General features: G+C 47.9%; 1 protein-coding gene across 1 annotated transcript in view; it reads left to right on the top strand.

The window, feature by feature from the left end:
- Window positions 1-8,508: 8,508 nt before the first annotated feature.
- MYBL2 (MYB proto-oncogene like 2) overlaps window positions 8,509-22,328 on the top strand; it is an 84,347-nt gene continuing 70,527 nt past the window's right edge. The window contains exon 1 of the mRNA XM_073606492.1: window positions 8,509-8,714. Coding sequence (XP_073462593.1) covers window positions 8,581-8,714 — 134 coding nt within the window. The 5' untranslated portion in view covers window positions 8,509-8,580. The remainder of the gene's footprint in view (window positions 8,715-22,328) is intronic.

Here is a 22,328-nt window from a genome sequence, read left to right as displayed (position 1 = left end):
GTTCCATCGCCGCCATCTTGCTACACCCCACACTCGGCCACAGTAAACATACAGTGAGAAGGTGGGAAGCGGACATCTTGTTACACCCAGTGCAGTTATACATTCCACTGTTATTTTTAACAGTAAACTCAGCTTATATCGTGAAATACAGTATTTACAATTCTGTCAGACTGTGTAGAGGTTGATTTTTTAAAGCAGCAGTGTTCTGTCGGATTATAAAACCAGTGAAATCAGCAGGCTTGTCAGTGCTTTCAAAAATCAACATCTAAACAGTCAGACAGATTGTAAATACTGTATTTTACGATATAAGCTGAGTTTACTGTTAAAAAATTACAGTGAAATGTATAACTCCATTAGGTGTAACAAGATGTCCACTTCTGTCCACTGTCCTGTCCTCCTTCTCGTTGTATGTTTACTGTGGCCTAGTGTGGGGTGTAGCAAGATGGCGGCGACGGAACATCACTTCCGTTACACATTCTGACGGGTCACCGATTCTGATGAAACACCGGCTATTGCCTTCAACAAAGATGGCGCCGGAAGAATGATGACATCACTTCCTTTCCAGGAATCAAAGTCAGTGTTTCTCAAAACTCTAGTCCTCAAGGCGCCCCAACAGGTCATGTTTTCAGGCCTCCCATTATTTTCCACAGGTGATTTGATCAGTTTCACTGCTCTAGTAATTACCACAGCCGTTTCATCTGAGGGAAATCTTGAAAACATTACCTGTTGACCTCTGCCGGGTTAGCCCCCCCATATCAAAATTTTTGAAAAAATCTTATGCAGTTTGTTAGATCCTTGTTAGATCAGGTTAGATTAACCGTTGTTTGCGTTAGATCTCACATAGAAGAAGCAATATTAACAGTTATTTGCTGGGGTGGGGGGGCTAACCCGTCATCAGTCCCCCCTTATCAAAAAAATTACCAAACAGCTATTTTGGAAGCTATTCGTTAGATCCGGTAAGATCAAGTGGTTTTAACGTTAGATCTCACATTATTAAGAGACTTATTAAGTGATTAATGGCCCTCCCTTATCAAATTTTCTGGCCAAAAATCATTCAGGCTAATAGATATTTGTTAGATCTGGTAAGATCAAGTGATTTTAACGTTAGATCTCACATCATTTCAGAGATATTCCACATCAAAATAGAGATATTAGGTGGTACATATGGACGGGTTAGCCCCCACTTATCAAATTTTCTGGCCAAAGATCATTCAGGCTAATAGATATTTGTTAGATGCGATAAGATCAAGTGGTTTTAATGTTAGATCTCACATCATTTCAGAGATATTCCACATCAAAATAGAGATATTAGGTGGTACATAAGGACGGGTTGGCCCCCCCTTATCAAATTCTGGCCAAAAATCATTCAGGCTAATAGATATTCGTTAGATCCGATAAGATCAAGTCATTTTAACTTTAGATCTCACATAATTTCAGAGATATTCCATATAAAAATAGAGATATTAGGTGGTACAGAACGTACATCCATCTTCAACCATCTCTGGATGGTCTCTGGAACCTTCTTTGGATGGTTCTTCAGCGGGTGCCTGTAGTCTCTCCTCACACCTCCGTTCACCTCCCTGCCTCATGGTGATCTCTCCTTAGACCAACAAGCTTAAGTCTTTAGCTAGCCCTCCCTTCTTGCAAAGCAAGGTTGGGCTTGGTAGTTCCACCCCCTGTAGAAATCAATGGGGCTGTATTGTGATGAGACTTCAAGTCCCGTGGTCCTCTGCTGCTGCTTGATTGGCTCCCTCTCCCTGCCAATAGGGACACAGGAAGAGGAGAGGGAGGGGGAGAAATCCCCCACAGGGACTGACAGGCGTGCTCTTCCTCAGTGAGTGCCTGTGCCAGTGTCTATTCAGTCCGGCAGTCACTGGCAGGAATGGCGGGAGGTGCAGGACCACGGGTGATAGAGTAGCATCCGCTACACACTCCCCCCACCAAAGAACCTTTGGTCCGCTAAAGGAAATAAAGAGTCTATGACCTGTTACATGCTTTTGATATACACACGGAAAAAAAAACAGGTTAGTGTGCACAGGAAACCATACAATTTACATCTGCATAAAACCCTGGCAGAGGAACATCCCACCAATTAGCATAGGAGGGGATGTCTTCCTGCCTACAGGCCACCTTAACTGGAATGGACCAGCTAGATATGCCAATGGGGTGAGTGTCAGAAACCAAGAAATCAGGCCAAGTCAGAAGTACAGTTAAATCACACTTGTTTAATAATAAAAGTAAAAAGAACAAACGTAGTTAAAACATAGCCAAAGTTCAGTAACCGAAACGGATAGTCAGCCAAGCCAGAAGTCAGGGATCAATGTAGTGGATCAGCAAGCAGAATCTGGAGCCAGAAGGGATGTCAGCAAAGCAAGTCTTGAACAGGATCGCAGAAGATTTTTTCTGTGATGTTGACCAAGGCGAAGGCAGAAATCCTCTGGACTGGACAGCTTAAGTAGGCAGGACTGACGAGCAGGATATCATCAACAGCTGAGTAACTGTGGAGAGATAGGAGCTGGCAATTAGCCAACAGCTGAGCGGCCAGCTTAGAGAAGGAAGGGCTGAGCCCAGCCCTGACAGTGAGTTGGGATTGTCCACCACCAAATCTGCGGTGGAAGGATCAGTTACTTCAAGAGTCCTTTTTGCAATGAGCATGACCTCCTCAGAGCTTTCACCCAAAGTATCATATGGTAGTCTTTTGGGCGGGTGAATAACCCTTCGCTCTCGCTGTTCTTTAGGTTCTGGGGTTACAGGCACACTGGTATCTTCTTCTTCCTGCATATCAGCTGCAGCTTCTTCAATGAAGGATGGAAAGTCTTAGGGGTCTGTTGTCAGCAGGGAAGATTGAGGTTCTTCCAACTCTTCAAAAGGGGGACTTTGAGGTACAAACTCAGGAGCCTCTGGCCTGAGAGTCACCTCAGTCACCTTGGGAGGAGAAGAAAGGGGGGGGGTGGCAGGCCCTGGCATTTGAGATGGCCACAGACAATCTTTCTCTTGCTGTTTTCATCTTCAGCAAGGGGTACAGAATGAGATCTAGTCACTGGCTGGGATCTTTGAGGGGCTGTGGGTGTGGACTGTAAATCTGGCTATGGTGGCACATGGACTGCTTTTGACAGAGGCAACAGATGATTGTGATGCTAAGTCTTCAGCGGGCCTGTGCTTCCCTCTGGCCGGATTTGATATACTGGGTGTCCTGGCAGATGCTTGCAAACGACATAGGGCTGTGACTTTCAGTGGTTAGCCAACTTGTGCTTTCCAAAGACACCCAGGTTTCTCAGCAGTACCTTGTCATCCGGCTGTAGGTCCTGCACTCATACTCTGAGGTCAAAGTTTATTTTGTTTCTCTGTCCTCGGGCATATGAGGCAGCTTGAGCCTTATCATAAGTGGTTTTCAGATGTCTCTGCAGGCGATCCACATACCCTCTGTGGGAAGTTGCTGAGGTATGGTTGAGGGATGTGCCGAAGGCCAAGTCTACTGGCAGCTGGGCCTATGGTCCGAACATCAAACTATAGGGAGAGTAACCTGTGGTATCATTGGAGGTGCTGTTATAAGCATGCACAAAAGCCACTATATGCTTGCTCCAGTGCTGCTTTTGTTCTGAATTTAGAGTTCCAAGCATATCCAGGAGGGTTTGGTTGAATCTCTCTGGTTGAGGATCTCCTTGAGGATGATACAGGGTGGTTTTAGACTTCCTGATGCCCAACAGGTCTAAAAGTCTCTTGATGAGACTACTCTTGAAATCTCTCCCTTGATCAGAGTGGATGCGTTGGGACAGACCATAGTGCACAAAGAATTTCTCTGCGAAGATCTTGGCCACCATGGATGCTTGTTGGTCCCTCGTGGAAAATGCCTGGGCATACCGAGTGAAATGGTCAGTCACTACCAGCATATTTCCCTGCCCGCTCAGAACAGGCTCCAAGCACAGAATGTCAATGCACACCTGTTCCATGGGTCCCTGACTCTGAAGATGGTCCATTGGGGCAGCTCGGTGAGGCAAAGTCTTCCTTTGGATACATCTGATGCAGGAGTGGCAATAGTCCTCAACTTCAGCCTGCATGCTGGGCCAGTAGAACCGGTCCCTGACCAGGTGAAAAGTCCTCTTGGGCCCTAGGTGGCCATGGTTGTCGTGTAAGGCAGTTAATACTGTCTCCGTATGTTTTTCAGGTAGGAATAGCTTTCATTTTTCTTCAGAATCGTCAGAGGGACCCCTTCGGTAGACCAACCCTCTGTGCACCTGAAACTGATCCCACTCTCGGTGCAGTAGATGGGTTCCCTTCTGGGAGTCAGTGAGGAGCAAGTCAGGGCGTTGGCTCTCCAAGGCCTTCAATGTCAAGCTACAGGGAGGGTCCTACAACTGGTCCCTCCGCAGGTCTTTGACAACTTGGGCAGACCTTCATCCCCGACTTGGGCGACATTGCAATAACATCTGAGGTCACCAACGGCTGACACTCCAACCTCTTAAGGCCTGGATCCTACTCCAGGTTGATGTTCTGCTCCTTGACATAAGGCTCGTACCCTTCAGGTGTCAGCTGGGCCTATTCTTCTGGAGGGTCTCTGGAACAATTGGGCCTTCTGGACAAAGCATCCGTGTCTTGTTTTCCGACCCTGGTCAATACTTCAGGCTGAAAATAAACCCTGATAGAGCAGCCAACCATCTGTGATCCGTGGCGTCCAACTTGGTGGTAGTGAGGATGTAGGTGAGAGCATTGTTGTCGGTCTTGATCACAAACTCCGCTCCATACAGGTAATCCTCCAGCTTTTCCACCACCGCCCACTTCAAGGCCAGGAACTCAAGTTTGTGCATGGGATAGTTCTTCTCGGCGGGGGCCAAGTTCCAACTAATGTAGGCAACAGACTGTAGATGGCATTCATCCTCTTGTTATAGCACCCCACCTAACCCATCTCGACTGGCGTCAAAGTGTAGCTCGTATGGCTTGGTTGGATCTGCATAGGCCACGACTGGAGCAGTTGTTAGGCTTCACTTCAGCTGCCTAAAACCTCTTCACACTTCGGAGTCCATTGTTCCTGAATGGACTCTCTGGATTTTTTGGGCCCTCCAGCTGGTCTGACAGGCTTTGCCAGATCAGGGTCATCGTCTTAGCGAATCCCTTGACAAATCTTCTGTAATAAGAGCAGAATCCCAGAAATGACCTAAGCTCAGTCACGTTGGTAGGCCTCGGCCAGGAGGTGACAGCTTCCAACTTCTGGAGGTCGGTGGCCACTTCATCAGCAGACACAATGTGACCAAGGTAGTTGACCTGAGGGTTGATAAAACTTGCACTTTTCCAGAGACAGCTTCAACCCCCTCATCATGGCGTCTCTTCAGGACCTTCTGCAGACGCTCTTCGTGCTCTTCCAGGGTCTTGCTAAAAACGATGATGTCGTCTAAGTACACCAACACCTCGATCAGTTTCATGTCACCCACAGTCTTCTCCATTAGCCTTTGGAAGGTGGCTGAGGCACCAGACAGGCCTTGATGTCAAAATCCAAAAGATCCCCTCCGGGGTACTGAAAATGGTCTTCTCCCGATCCTTAGGGTGCATGGGGATTTGGTTATACCCACTCTTCAAATCCAGCATGCTGAACCACTTCGCTCCTGACAGGCTCTGCAAGGCATCTTCTATTCTTGGGGTGGTATATTGGTCGGGAATGGTTCTTCGGTTCAGCGTCCGGTAGTCAATACCCAGTGACCCATTCTTCTTCTGTACCACCACTATTGGGGAAGCGTATAGACTCTGGGACTCTCGGATGATACCTGCCCTCTTCAACTCTGCCAGTTGTTCATGTAGATCCTCCAAGTCCCCTAAACGAATCCATCAAAATCTTTCCCTGAACGGCTTATGCACTCGAAGAGATAGATCCGATATTGGGCACTTTTTGCACACCCCACATCAAATTCACTCTTGGAGAATGCAGCCTGCCAACTCAGGAGCTGAGTCTTGGCCCTTTCTTTCCATTCAGGCAAAAGGGGAGTATTCTTCGGATAGAGCTCCTCCACAGAGATCACATCCTTTGCTCCCCCCACCAAATCAGGTGCCGGGACTGGGGTGGCCAGATTCACTTGTCCCAGCAACATCTGAGCCGGCATCTTCACTGGCGAGGCTGTTATGTTGTGGACACTAACCAAGATCTTCCCGTGACTTCTTTGAAACCCTTTGATTGAAACCACCTCGGGAATTATCTCCACTCCCATGTCTTCTCTCTGTCCGTCTGATTCAAGGACAATGAAAGGGCCTGGTTGCTTCCAATTTAGCTTGACAGATGCTCGTAAATAGGCCACTTTACCAGGCTGTAACACCTTCTCACACTGGTCCAAGCACCAGATCTTTCCCTTCTGTTTTTGTACCAGGTGCTGGTAGGCTTGTCTCAGCATGGGGTGCACACTTGTAGTTGAAGTGCCCGGCTCCAGAACAAGAGGTGTCAACAGCCTTCTGACAAGATCAGTATTGGTCCCTATGATGAGAGAACTCTTACTGGCCCCTGGTGGGCGAGGACAGACCACTGCCTGAGTTTCAAAAGCCTAGGCTTTCCCAGCCATGGAGGGATCGAAGGTCAGCTTGACTGGTAGATAGCCATCATAGTCACAATGCCCCATATCTGCAGGTCTTCCAACTTCTGCAAAGGCAGGTGCTTGAGGTGCCTGTCATAGACGTCTCTGTAGAGAAGGGTCACTTAAGCTCCAGTATCCAGAAGGGCCTTGGTGTAGACTCCCTTTACTTGGACGGGAACAACAGGAGAAGGTTCCACCAGCTTGTCAGGGAGCATGAAGGAAGTGGTGGCCCTGGCCTGTTTGGTGGTTTGTATCCGCGCTCCTCTCTGCGGAGATTCTGATTGGGCGTAAGTCTGCATTAAGTTTGGGGAGTCTGGTGTGCATTGACTCTCTGACACCAGGCAGCATGTGTCAAAGGAAATGGGACACTGGGTTGCTTGGAGGCAGCAACGGGGGGCCCTCTGCAAGGGTTTGGACTTTCGCTGCTGTCTCTTCGTGTTATTGGTTTTGAGCCAGCTACCGTAGATGGGCACCCGGTTGGCTCCTTCACCAGAGCCCTCTGAAAATTCCCTCTGGCTTCTGGCATTGTGCTTCAGGCTTCACTGGGCTTGGACACACCTGTCAATTAATGTCCCACATAATTTCAGCATACCTCGGTATGCTCAATGGCACTCCTCACTGGTACACATGAAAATGCTCATCATCAGCTCCGATATAGACACTAGTATAGATATCCGTACATCGCTACCAAATATCCATAACATCCCTGTAATTATGGATAATCAAACATTAAAATCACTTGATCTTACCGGATCTAATGAATATCAATTAGCGGGGGTGATTTTTTTGGCCAGAAAATTTGATAAGAGGGGGCTAGCGCCCCTCATTAATCACTTAATAAGTCTCTATGTGAGATCTAACGTTAAAACCACTTGATCTAACCGGACCTAACAAATAGCTTCCAAAATAGCTAACTGTCAGTTTTTTGATAAGGCGGGCTGATGACGGGTTAGCCCCCCCAGCAAATAACTGTTAATATTGCTTCTTCTGTGTGAGATCTAATGCAATCTCATCCTTATGTACCACCACCTAATATCTCTAATGTTAAAACCACTTGATCTTACCAGATCTAAGGAATATCTATTAGCCTAGATGATTTTTGGCCAGAAAATTGCATGTGGGGGGGCCATCCGTCCTTATGTACCACCTAATATCTCTATTTTGATGTGGAATATCTCTGAAATGATGTGAGATCTAACGTTAAAACCACTTGATCTTACCGGATCTAACAAATATTTATTAGCCTGAAAGATTTTTTGACAGAAAATTTGATAAGGGGGGGCCAGCCCCCCCTCATTAATCACTTAATAAGTCTCTAATTATGTGAGATCTAACGTTAAAACCACTTGATCTTACTGGATCTAACACATTGCTTCCAAAATAGCTGTTTGTCAATTTTTTGATAAGGGGGGGGCTGATGACGGGTTATCCCCCCCCAGCAAATAACTGTTAATATCGCTTTTTCTGTGAGATCTAACGCAAACAACGGTTGATCTAACCTGATCTAACAAACTGCATAAGATTTTTTCAAAAATTTTGATATGGGGGGGGGGGGGGGGGGGGGGGCTAACCTGGCAGAGGTCTTATGGCCTGGTGGTTCAGTTCACACCAACATACACCTAGGGTTGCCACCTCATCCCTTTAAACCCGAACACATATGAATTACACAGGTTCTGAGGCTAATTTAATGCAGATAAGGCACAAAGTGAGTTTAATTACCACCTTAATCAGCCACAACCTGTGTAATACATATGTGCTCGGTGATGAGGTGGCAACCCAATGACAAAGGTGACAAACTACAAGAGGCGCCATAAAAAGTCACCAATTGTCCACATTTCCTCAGTGAGAGCGATTCTCGGGCGCCCCCTATCATTCAGAGGCGCGACGTGCTCGAGCCAGGAAGGTTCCGCCCCCATTGAAAGGCGCGCCTCATTCCCCGCCCCGGTCACTGATTGGCTGTTAGCACGTGTTGCTCGACTCAAGCCCTCCCCCCGCTCCCGCCAGCTTGGTGGCGGAGGTTGTTGTACCCATGACGTCATGGCGTGTCCCCCCTACCCCGGAAAGGGAGGGCCGAGGCTGCGCGCGCAGCGGGCGGGAGATAGGAAATAACAATAACGCCCGAAACTGCCGCCCGGCGGTAGAAATGTCTCGGAGGGGACGCAGGTAAGATGGCGGCCTCAGGCGCATGCCCGAGAGGTCATTTATGGCGCTTCGGGTAATGCGGGGTCACTTATTCTGAGGGGGAGGGGCTGGCACTGCTCGGGGAGCCCTGAATGTTGCCCGTCAAGGACACTGGGCTGAGGCTGTACACCCGGCCTGCGCCCGAATCTCACCCCAGCCCGTGTGCACTGTGCGGGCCTCTGACTGATCACCACACCCGCCTGAGGAGACCCATCCCCCTCTATTATTATCCTATCCCCCTCTATTATCCCTTCCTCCACTATCCTGACACCCCAACACTGTCCTCACCCCCCCCCCCCACAACAACAGCTGTTTTCTCACCCCTCTATACCTGACCCCCCCTCACCTCTGTAAATTTCCTCCATCCCCCCCCCCTCTTTATTACTGGGCCTGACCTCTGGTAAGACACCCCCAACCAGATCCCTGTGACCCCACATCTGCCCCCCCATTACTATAACCCCCACATCTGTCCCCCCATTACTATAACACCCACATCTGTGCCCTGCCCCCCCGTATCACTGTGACCCCACATCTGTCCCCCCCATTACTATAACACCCACATCTGTGCCCTGCCCCCCCTGTATCACTGTGACCCCACATCTGTGCCCTGCCCCCCCTGTATCACTGTGACCCCACATCTGTGTTCCCCCCCCCTATCACCGTGACCCCACATCTGTGTGTCCCCCCTATCACCGTGACCCCACATCTGTGTGTCCCCCCTATCACCGTGACCCCACATCTGTGTCCCCCCTATCACCGTGACCCCACATCTGTGTCCCCCCTATCACCGTGACCCCACATCTGTGTCCCCCCCACTATCACCGTGACCCCACATCTGTGTCCAGCCCTCCCCATCACTATGACCCCCTTCTGTGCCCTGTCCTCCCCCCCAATATCACTGTGACCCCACATCTGTCCCCCCCTCTCCAATCACTATGACCCCACATCTGTGCCCTCCCCCCCATCACTATAACCCCACATCTGTGCCCTGCCCCGTATCACTGTGACCCCCCCACATCTGTGTCCCCCCCCCAATATCACTGTGACCCCACATCTGTCCCCCCCATATCACTGTGACCCCACATCTGTGCCCTGCCCCCCAATCACTATGACCCCACATCTGTGCCCTGCCCCCGAATCAATATGACCCCACATCTGTGCCCTGCCCCCCCAATCAATATGACCCCACATCTGTGCCCTGCCCCCCATATTACTGTGACCCCGCATCTGTGTCCCCGCCATATCGCTGTGACCCCGCATCTGTGTTCCCCGCCATATCACTGTGACCCCACATCTGTGCCTTGCCCCGTATCACTGTGAATCCACATCTGTGTCCCCCCTATCACTATGACCCCACATCTGTGCCCTGCCCCCGAATCACTGTGACCCCACATCTGTGCCCTGCCCCCATATCACTGTGACCGCACATCTGTGTTCTGCCCCCCCATATCACTGTGACCCCACATCTGTGTTCTGCCCCCCCCTATCACTGTGACCCCACATCTGTGTTCTGCCCCCCCCTATCACTGTGACCCCACATCTGTGTTCTGCCCCCCCCTATCACTGTGACCCCACATCTGTGTTCTGCCCCCCCCCTATCACTGTGACCCCACATCTGTGTTCTGCCCCCCCCTATCACTGTGACCCCACATCTGTGTTCTGCCCCCCCCTATCACTGTGACCCCACATCTGTGTTCTGCCCCCCCATATCACTGTGACCCCACATTTGTGTCCTGTCCCCCCCAATATATCACTGTGACCCCATATCTGTGTCCCCCCATATCACTGTGACCCCATATCTGTGTCCCCCCATATCACTGTGAATCCACATGTGTCCCCCCTATCACTATGACCCCACATCTGTGCCCTGCCCCCGAATCACTGTGACCCCACATCTGTGCCCTGCCCCCAAATCACTGTGACCCCACATCTGTGCCCTGCCCCCGAATCACTGTGACCCCACATCTGTGCCCTGCCCCCGAATCACTGTGACCCCACATCTGTGCCCTGCCCCCGAATCACTATGACCCCACATCTGTGCCCTGCCCCCGAATCACTATGACCCCACATCTGTGCCCTGCCCCCGAATCACTATGACCCCACATCTGTGCCCTGCCCCCGAATCACTATGACCCCACATCTGTGCCCTGCCCCCGAATCACTATGACCCCACATCTGTGCCCTGCCCCCGAATCACTATGACCCCACATCTGTGCCCTGCCCCCGAATCACTATGACCCCACATCTGTGCCCTGCCCCCGAATCACTATGACCCCACATCTGTGCCCTGCCCCCGAATCACTATGACCCCACATCTGTGCCCTGCCCCCGAATCACTATGACCCCACATCTGTGCCCTGCCCTCCCCATCACTATGACCCCCTTCTGTGCCCTGTCCCCCCCCATATCACTGTGACCCCACATCTGTCCCCCCCCCCCCCCCCTCTCCAATCACTATGACCCCACATCTGTGCCCTGCCCCCCCATCACTATGACCCCAAATCTGTGCCCTGCCCCGGTATCACTGTGGCCCCCACATCTGTGTTCCCCCAATATCACTGTGCACTGTGACCCCACATCTGTGCCCTGCCCCCATATCACTGTGACCCCACATCTGTGTTCTGCCCCCCCATATCGCTGTGACCCCACATCTGTGTTCTGCCCCCCTATATCGCTGTGACCCCACATCTGTGTCTCTCCCCCATATCGCTGTGACCCCACATCTGTGTCTCTCCCCCATATCGCTGTGACCCCACATCTGTGTCTCTCCCTCATATCGCTGTGACCCCACATCTGTGTCTCTCCCCCATATCGCTGTGACCCCACATCTGTGTCTCTCCCCCATATCGCTGTGACCCCACATCTGTGTCTCTCCCCCATATCGCTGTGACCCCACATCTGTGTCTCTCCCTCATATCACTGTGACCCCACATCTGTGTTCTGCCCCCCCATATCGCTGTGACCCCACATCTGTGTTCTGCCCCCCCATATCGCTGTGACCCCACATCTGTGTCTCTCCCCCATATCGCTGTGACCCCACATCTGTGTCTCTCCCCCATATCGCTGTGACCCCACATCTGTGTCTCTCCCCCATATCGCTGTGACCCCACATCTGTGTCTCTCCCTCATATCGCTGTGACCCCACATCTGTGTCTCTCCCCCATATCGCTGTGACCCCACATCTGTGTCTCTCCCCCATATCGCTGTGACCCCACATCTGTGTCTCGACCCCATATCGCTGTGACCCCACATCTGTGTCTCAACCCCACATCTGTGTCTCTCCCCCATATCGCTGTGACCCCACATCTGTGTCTCTCCCCCATATCGCTGTGACCCCACATCTGTGTCTCTCCCCCATATCGCTGTGACCCCACATCTGTGTCTCTCCCCCATATCGCTGTGACCCCACATCTGTGTCTCTCCCCCATATCGCTGTGACCCCACATCTGTGTCTCTCCCCCATATCGCTGTGACCCCACATCTGTGTCTCTCCCCCATATCGCTGTGACCCCACATCTGTGTCTCTCCCCCATATCGCTGTGACCCCACATCTGTGTCTCTCCCCCATATCGCTGTGACCCCACATCTGTGTCTCTCCCCCATATCGCTGTGACCCCACATCTGTGTCTCTCCCCCATATCGCTGTGACCCCACATCTGTGTCTCTCCCCCATATCGCTGTGACCCCACATCTGTGTCTCTCCCCCATATCGCTGTGACCCCACATCTGTGTCTCTCCCCCATATCGCTGTGACCCCACATCTGTGTCTCTCCCCCATATCGCTGTGACCCCAGTCTTTCCCCCATATCGCTGTGACCCCAGTCTTTCCCCCATATCGCTGTGACCCCAGTCTTTCCCCCATATCGCTGTGACCCCAGTCTTTCCCCCATATCGCTGTGACCCCAGTCTTTCCCCCATATCGCTGTGACCCCAGTCTTTCCCCCATATCGCTGTGACCCCAGTCTTTCCCCCATATCGCTGTGACCCCAGTCTTTCCCCCATATCGCTGTGACCCCAGTCTTTCCCCCATATCGCTGTGACCCCAGTCTCTCCCCCATATCGCTGTGACCCCACATCTGTGTCTCCTCCCCCATATCGCTGTGACCCCACATCTGTGTCCTGCCCCCCCATTTCGCTGTGACCCCACATGCTTTCTACTACCACCCCCATTCATATTACTATGTGACCCCCACACGTGTCCTCTCCTACTACCACACCCCCCTTCACATCTGTGTCCCCTTTTGCCTCCACCACTGCCTGATCTCTGCTGTGTCTCCTGCCATGATTTCTCCATTCCTGCCTGATTTACCTGTAGAAGTATACCCCCCCCAACAGCTGTGTCCTCTCTTATCCTAAAAGTCCTCCCTCCATATTGCTGCATAACCCCACACCTCTGTCCTCTCCTGCCACCCCCTATCTTGCTTCCACTGCTGCTTGATCCCTTCCATGTGTTTCCTGCTATTTCTCTTCCATCACAATCCCGAAGTACCTGTCTGACCTCACATCTGTTCATACCTCCCTTCCCCCATATCACTGTGACCTTTCTAGCAAAAGATAATGATTTTAACTTGAAATCAAGTGTAACAGAATCTCTTACTACTTCCAGTCTAATGAGGACCTCCAAAGATAGCTGACATTCTTCAATATGCGGTGGGTTGTGAGGCAAGTGGGTGCAAATGTGATGAAAGTCATTGAGCGCCAGACACTTCTTGGATATAAAAAAGGTTTAATTTCTTTTGACAGTCCTTTTATATATTTTTGGGGGGGGAAAGAGGGTTAGGGCCAGGACACCCTTGGATAGTTGCAAACTCAGTTGGCAGACTCCCGAGACTTCAATAGGAGGACAGCCGTACAGGGCAAGGCACTACTTCTGCACTTGCAGGATTGCTGTCTCCTATGGTAACAGTCCTTTAACAGTTCCTAACTCAAATGTATCAGTTCTTTCAGCTCCACTACAACTGCTCCTTGTAGTTCTTCAACACGGAGTTCCTGTTCTCTCACTAGACCCTCTGATTCACTGACTCTAAATTCCTTGAGTTCCTCCAAGGTTTGCGGTGGTATCCCCTCAAACGTCACCCACGCTTCCCTGCTGGGTCCCTAACCTGGCACTAAAGATACATCTCAAGCTTCACCCCCACTGACTGGCTCAGTCCCTGGCTTAACGCACAAGGCTGTTCTGCAATCGTCTCCTCCGCTGGTTGGGTCCCTGACTTGATCACCGCCTGAAGTTTCCGTAATCTCCACCGTGCCCGTTCTGTGAGAATATGATCCCGGTACTTGCTTGCACTTACTGTGGTCCCTGGTAAAGCAGACCCCACTTGATTTAACTTGATTTAAATCATAATTTTTAACCACTTAAAGTGGAGTTCCACCCCCCCACCCCCCCCCCAAAAAAAAAATTAGTAATGTGCTTAAAGATTAAAAAAAAAAAAATTTTGGAGAAATTTTTTTTTACTCGCCTCTAAATGCCTGTTGCTAGGGGCTCCCTCGTAGTCTGCCTCCTTCAGTGCCTGGGCTCCTGACATCACTTCCCTCTGCGCAGGAAGGAGATCGCCTCTTCCCCCTCCCTCTTGTCAATCATCTGGGAGACGTGACCAGTCCCAGATAATTGCGGGGCCAGTGACGGCTCGCGCATGCGCAGTGGGTGCCCAGCTGTAAAGGCCACAGCCGGGTGCCCACAGTTAAAATGCCGGCGCCACCGAGCGGAGTGGGGGAGGAGCGGGGCTTCGATCCCCTGCATTGCTGGACCCTGGGACAGGCAAGTGTCCGATTAAGCCCGGGTTTACACAAGTGCAGTGCGAATTGAAGCTCAGGTTTCACTGGGAAGATGAAAATCACTTGTTCAAAGGCTTCTCTGCGTTGTAGGAGAAAATTGTTGACTCGCGCTATACAGATCAGTGAATGTGTGGCCAAAGATGCCGCACCAAAAAACACTAGATACAACAGGTATTAGTGAATACATAAACCATCAGTGCAGTAATCTATCACAATTAGTGCAGGCAAATGTCAAATTAAGTCCATGTGTAATAAATATAGTAGAAAATAATTGTGAATGGTTGAAGGAATAGTCCATAAGAAAAACCCAAAAAGGTGAATAGCAATCCCGGGTCTTTCAACCGCATGGAACCTTGGATGTGTGGGACCACCACCAACAGTAAGAGCCTGGCCGCTTACCAGAACCCCATGACCCCCCGTTACAGAGGGTCTAAAAGGGCTTTGAGATCCTGCTAGTCCGGAATTCCCAGGGGCAGAGATGGAGATGGAAACTGGAAAGGACGTCAGGTGCTAGGTGTAAAATCAATTTTTTTTGCGAAACGCAGCGTAGGGCTGAGTGGTATCATCGCGCCACCTCCCATTGTCGCTGTACATCCAGCAGGACGGGCTATCTGTGGTCATCCGGCCGGTGCCACAGTTTGTTCTTCCACTGATGATTCTGATTTTCTTGCCTACATGTGAGTGTTTACGTTTTTTTACTTTAATAAATTGCCGTCTGATTTTACACTATGGGAGCCCTCCCTTTCTTTCCTCCTATGACTACAATACTATGCTGAGGGCTGAGCCCCTTTCTGTGGACCCATTCATCTCCATCCTAGCACCTGACGTCCTTTCCAGTTTCCATCTTCATCTCTGCCCCTGGGAATTCCGGACTAGCAGGATCTCAAAGCCCTTTTAGACCCTCTGTAACGGGGGGTCATGGGGTTCTGGTAAGCGGCCAGGCTCTTACTGTTGGTGGTGGTCCCACACATCCAAGGTTCCATGCGGTTGAAAGACCCAGGATTGCTATTCACCTTTTTGGGTTTTTCTTATGGACTATTCCTTCAACCATTCACAATTATTTTCTACTATCTTTATTACAAATGGACTTAATTTGACATTTGCCTGCACTAATTGTGATTTATTACTGCACTGATGGTTTATGTATTCACTAATACCTGTTGTATCTAGTGTTTTTTGGTGCGGCATCTTTGGCCACACATTCACTGATCTGTATAGCGCGAGTCAACAATTTTCTCTTGCTTATGTTGTGTGTTTGTGTCACATTTAGGACATCGCTGCTTTTTTTCATCATATTTTAGACACTTTGAAGCGCAATTATTTCCCCTCTTTTTTTTCTTCTCTGCGTTGTAGCTGCGGATCAGTGAGCAGGGAGAGGGGGAGGGAGGGGGAAGTGTAGTGAGAAGGAGAAAATCTTTGTTCAGAATGCATCTGCGAATCAGATGCATTCCCATAGGAGGTAATAGGCTTGTAATTCACACCGCAATGCCCAAAAAACGCACACGTTTTTTGTGCAATGCGCAGTGCGAATGCAACGCACATATGTGAACCAGACACATTCAAATGAATGTATTTTAAAATGTCCTGCGAATTGGATGCGGTGTAAGCCGCATCTAATTCGCATAGGTGTGAACGGGGGCTAAAAGTCAGCAGCTGTAGTATTTGTAGCTGCTGACTTTTAATTTTTTTTTTTTTTTTTTTATAAATGGGAACTCCGCTTTAAGGACCAAGCCTATTTTTTACACTTGGTGTTTACAAGTTAAAATCCGTTTTTTGTTTTTTTTTTTTTTTTTTTTGCTGGAAAATTACTTGGAACCCCCAAACATTATATATGATTTTTCAGACACCCTAGAGAATAATATGGCAGTCGTTGCAATACTTTGTCACACCGTATTTGCTGATTCACTGACTCTAAATTCACACCGTATTTGCGCAGCAGTCTTACAAAGGCATTTTTTTTTGTGGAAAAAATACACTATTTAGAATTAAATTGGAAGTCAGTAAAATGCGTTTGAAAAATTGCGCGCCATTTTATTCCCTAGGGTCTCTGCTAAAAAAAAAATACATATATAACGTTTGGGGGTTCTGAATAATTTTCTAGAAAAAAAAAAAAGATTTTTACATGTAGGAGAGAAGTGTCAGAATTGGCTTGGACGCAAAGTGGTTAAAGAAGAAGTAAACTCAGTGTGTTTTTTTTTTTTTTTTCTTACTTACCTGCATAGTAAAGGAGTAATGTGCTAGTATGCATCGCATACTAGCACATTATGTGACACCTGCAAACAAAGCTCTTGTCGTCCCCGCTGGAGGCCGCATCCATGGCCCGTCTACCTTCCGGGTCCGTGGACTCCGGCTCCGTGTGACTGGCTGGAGCCACCTGACGTTGCTCTTGTGCATGCGCGGGATCCACTGGTCACGGCACAGGGCTCTGAAGAAATGGCACGGGTGGCCAATCCTTTTGGAGCGCATGTGCCAAGGACGTAACAAGCTGCATATACAGTGAATATCTCCTGAATGGTGCACGTTTAGGAGAGATTGTTCAGTACCTATAGGCAAGCTTATGATGAGGCTTACCTATAGGTACAAACAGAGGAAAGTTTACTTCCTCTTTAATGCTAGTTTGAGACCTCTGAGCTATTCTATTCTAGTTAATAGCACAGAAAAAAAAGCTGTCTACTCCAGTACTAAAGTCTCTACTCACCCTGGTTATGTATAATAAGAAAATATGTGCCAGTGTGTTGTGTTTATTAGAATACAGTTGTTCAATAATGTTTATACTGTATCCTTTTAATGTGTTTCCTGTCTGTGTAGCACATTTATGTTGTTGGGGGCATTTGTACTGCATTTGTTTCCAAACCGACAAAAAAATGTACACGGGTGGTGTAATACGTTCCAATATTGCAGTGCCCGGTCTTTACAGAGACGTAAAGACCTGGCACTGCAATATTGAAGATCTGTAAATGCTTCCTTAAGCCAATGCCTCTTCTTTATTGACCGCTCAATTTTACACACAAATTTCTCAATGTCTTTGCATCACTTAGCTTTGAACTTGTTTTAACTGCTTGCCGACCGGCTCACGCCGATATACGTCCGCAGGATGGCACTCCTGGGCAAACTGGTGTACCTGTACATCAGTCCACAAAAGCAGGATAGCGGGAGCGCGCCCGCGGGTCCCACGGACTCGATGTCTGCCGGTGGCCCACGATCTTGGCGAGGAGAGGCAGAACGCAAACAAAGCATTTCCCTGTTCTGCTGAGTTACATGACAGATCTTCTGTTCCCTGTCATCGGGAACAGTGATCTCTGTCATGTCAGTTGTAGGCCCCCCCCTATGGTTAGAACCCACCTAGGGAACACATTTAACCCCTTGATCGCCCCCCTAGTGTTTAACCCCTTCCCTACCAGTGACATTTACACAGTATTCAGTGGCTATTTGTAGCTTTGATCGCTGTATAAATGTCAATGGTGTCAAAAGTGTCCACCGCAATGTCGCAGCCCCGATAAATATTGCAGATCACCACCATTACTGATAAAAAAAATTAATAATAAAAATGCCATACGTCCCCTATTTTGTAGATGCTATAACTTTTGCGCAAAACCAATCAATATACGCTTATAGCGATTTATTTTATTTTTTTCCAAAAATATGAGATTACATATTGGCCTAAACTGAGGAAGAATTTTTTTTTTTTTTTTTATAGATATACTTTTGGATATTTACAAAAAAGTAAAAAATAGTTTTCTTTTTTTTTTTTCAAAATTGTAGTTTTTTTGTTTATAGCGCAAAAAAATCAAGACCGCAGATGATCAAATACCACCAAAAGAAAACTCCATTTGTGGGGAAAAAAGACGTCAATTTTGTTTGGGTACAACGTCACACGACCGCGCAATTGTCAGTTAAAGTGACGCAGTGCCGTATCGCAAAAAATACTCTGGTCTTTAAGGGGGTAAAATCTTCAGGGGCTGAAGTGGTTAATCTTTTTTTGCAGCTTCAAAAGCCTGTCTATGGTTTCAGCTCAAGCCCGTGAGCTCCGTACGCTTGTAAGGAGCATTTGTTCGGTGCTATTTGCTTGTACCTCTGTGGTATCTGCATGGTATGTCATGATGGTGTCAGTGTGGACTATGCCTGCATAACTTGTGTTGAGACAATCACTTCATTCAAAGCCTGAGTGACAGTTGTTTGTCTGCCCTGTTCACACCACAACGGTCTGAGTATAATTTAACCCTTGGCGTGTTGCGTTACAGGAGCGAGCGTGTTTGTGGAAAATCCGTGCTTGTACAGTGCGCTCTCCCTATTGATGCAGCAGCTAGAATATGGGAAAGAGCGAGAGTGCACTGGGCACGTGCGACTTTTCAACGAGGAAGCCCACCAGCTCCTGTAATACTGGAAGTGAACCCTCCAATATCTGTAAGGTCTAGGAATCTAGCAAGGAAGCATAATGGGAGTATTTTGGCCAGGCGTCAGGAGGTGACAATTACATTGGCACCTTTTCTACCAAGATATGTTAATAAAGCTATCGGCTTTCAAGTAAAAGTAATCTGGGAGGCCCTAAACTGATGACCCGTAAAGGCTTTTATTTTTTTTTTGTTTACAAACTCTTTATTGAGGTAAATCAGGCAAGCACAAATTGTACAAGCACCGAGAGGCAACCATTTCAAGGAACAGGATAAAGTAGTACACAAATACATCTCTCGTGTTACCTCTTAACAGACTAAACAGTAAACCATGTAATGAGGAAACAGAAAACCGTGAAAGAAAATCTATGTAAAGAAAAATGTAAGAGTAATAATGTGACTAGACCAGATTGCATCTGCGAGGTGTGATAAACCCATAAATGCTTTTAAAGCGTTACCCATGGGTAGATTTGGGTACGGTAGTTTTTTGCAATTTCATTGGTGAAGGCATTTTGGAGCATTTTCACTCATCACATTTTTTTTTTAATCTCCTGTTTATCTGTGGGTTATGTTAAGCCTTTGGTAATTTTCTACTGCAGAGGGCTTTAGGGGAGGAATGAATTATTTCTATACTAATGTGAATCATGTGTTTTCATCTTTCGATTGGGAAAGCGTGATCGTTTTATCTTTCTGAACTTCCCTTTTTATTCTTAAAATTCCCTTCTCGAAGGACTGGCCTAAAAGGTTTAGTTTTGTTAGAATATTTACACACATCTGAGTGGAAAGCATTGTTAAAGATTAGCCTGTTTTGGGTGTTGATTATGCCTGTCCAGCAGATTTGATACTCTAAGAACATAAATTCCTCTTTACGGTCACAGAAACTGGATTCCCTTAGATCAGGGCTCGTCAAAACCCAGGTGCCAGGTCGCAACGGCAACTGGAAATGGCATCCCGGCGCCTGGGCTACACTGTAGCAGCGGTCTGGATTCCTGTGCCGTGAGCCCCCCACCCAATGGGTGCGCGGACATAGTTTGGTCTGGCCACAATTGAGGCCGTGGCTTTGCAGCCTGCTGAAACGGGATTCATGCTAATTTCTGCAAACCAGCGCCCTCCTCTGGTGGGTGGTGCTGTGATGAGCCCGGCTTGCTCGCACTGGCCACCCACCTCCGACATCATCTTCCAAGTTTGACAGCTGGGATTGAGTTTGCAGGCTTGATCGGTCATCCGTTCCTTAACGCTGCTGTGGACATGGAGTGCCGCCTGTCAGTGCCCATCATTGCCACCTCAGTATTGCCTATCAGTGCCCATCATTGCCACCTCAGTGTTGCCTATCAGTGCCACCTCATCATCGGTGCCCATTAGTGCAGCCTATCAGAGTGCATCAGTAAAGAAGAAAAATAATTTATTTTTTTTAAAAATGATCTGTCTTTTTTTCCTCTTGGCATCGGGCATGAGCAATTTTTATTGCCCGATGCTCCGTACATGCAGTTCTGGGCGCTGGGCAGAGGATTTAAAAAACTGGCTCCTAACTTTTTCAGCTGGCTCCTAGATTCTAATCAAATTTGTCAATCCCTGCCTTAAATCAACCCTGTTTTAGAAGTTTTATTTTTTATCCATAGGTTAATTTTAGATCTAGTACCCAAATATTAAGAATGAACAAATGGCAATAAACCCGTGCTTTCAAAAATTATAAAAATGCAAAAACGGCTGACACCATTCACTGGTGGTGAATAACAACTTATGCAAAAGGTGTCGCGCTAAAGGATTGTCAAATAGTCTTTATCGGAAAATTTCAACCAAAAGAAGAAAAAAAAGTTGAATTCGTTTTAATAAAAATGGCGATAGAAAATCTTGTGAGAGATCCTCCACCGACAGGTATGCACACACTGACTCTTACCATCCAAGGTGGACCACTCGATACAGTGGTCAATTGTACTTGTTACAGAATCCAATCGGCTAAACGCCAAACATCATAACTCTTCCACTCTTAGACAGACTCCACTTCATAAAGACCTCAATGGACGTGAAGTTCCAACAAAGGCAAAGAAAAACGTCATTCTTGATGGATGGAAACTAGGGGTGCAACGGATCGTTGCCGATCCGTGATCCGTACGGATCACCCTCCGCGGATCGGCACACCCGCGATCCGCGGAGCACTTTTCGGGCCTCAGCCATAGGAAAGGCCCCGGCTTCGGCCTAGCTCCGGAGCGGCGGCCATCTTGGTACACCCGGAAGTGGCCGCTGTCTCGACAGGAAGTGACATTTCGTCGCCGCCATCTTGCTACACCCCACACTCCTGCACACTACAATAATGATAGAGTGAGAAGGGGGCAAGCGGACATCTTGTTACACCCACCGGAGTTTTAAATTTAAAAGCCATTTTCAACACAAAACTGAGCTTATATGCACAAATACTGTATTTATGCATATAAGCTCGGTTTTGTGTTGAAAATGGCTTTTAAATCTAAAACTCCGGTGGGTGTAACAAGATTTGTGTGTTTTTTTTTTTTTTTTTTTTTTTTTTTTTTTTATGCTGATCCGAGGATCGATCCGATCCGTGACTCTGATCCGAGGATCGATCCGATCCGTGAGATTTTTGATCCGTTGCACCCCTAATGGAAACATTTCCATTTTTACTATTGATGTACATGCAAGCTTTTATCCTACACATGGTGAGTGTATTTGCTGGGTTTTAGTAAATTGAATATGGAACATACTACACTATGAATTGTTTCTTTGCCTTTGTTGGAACTTCCCATCCATTGAGGTCTTTAAGAAGTTGAGTCTGTCTAAGCGTGGAAGAGTTCTGATGTTTGGCGTTTAGCTGATTGGCTTCTGTACCAAGTACAATTGACCACTGTATCGAGTGGTCCACCTTGGATGGTAAGAGGCACTGTGTGTGTACCTGTCTGTGGAGGGTCTCTCACAAGGTTTTCTATTTGGATTCCACACTAATTGGACTTTTTTTTTTTTTTTTGGTTGAACTTTTCTCATAAAGACGACTTGACAATCCTTTTGGGGCTGCACCTTTTGTAATAGGAAGAATGAGGTCCTTGGGGTGGATAATATCACCTCCAATCTTATTCTTTAATGTTCCTTTTATTTTAACCATGGGATATTTGCTAAAGATGTGTGGTGTATATCGGGATATCAACTTTGTGGATTGAGAATTATTACCTCAAAGGACATCTGGAGTATCGCATCATTTTCATCTCATTCATGAATCAATTGTATTATCAATCCTAATTGTTTTAACCACTTCACTTTAGCCCCAGAAGATTTTACCCTCTTCCTGACCAGAGCACTTTTTACAATTTGACACTGCGTCGCTTTGTCATTGCATGACAATTGCACAGTCATGCAATGCTGTACCCAAAAAAAATTTGTGTCCTTTTTTTCCCCACAAATAGAGCTTTCTTTTGGTGGTATT

Source organism: Aquarana catesbeiana, linkage group LG12 (genome assembly GCF_042186555.1).
Source record: "Aquarana catesbeiana isolate 2022-GZ linkage group LG12, ASM4218655v1, whole genome shotgun sequence".
Lineage (NCBI taxonomy): Eukaryota > Metazoa > Chordata > Amphibia > Anura > Ranidae > Aquarana > Aquarana catesbeiana.
This window is presented reverse-complemented; position numbering and strand designations above follow the sequence as displayed.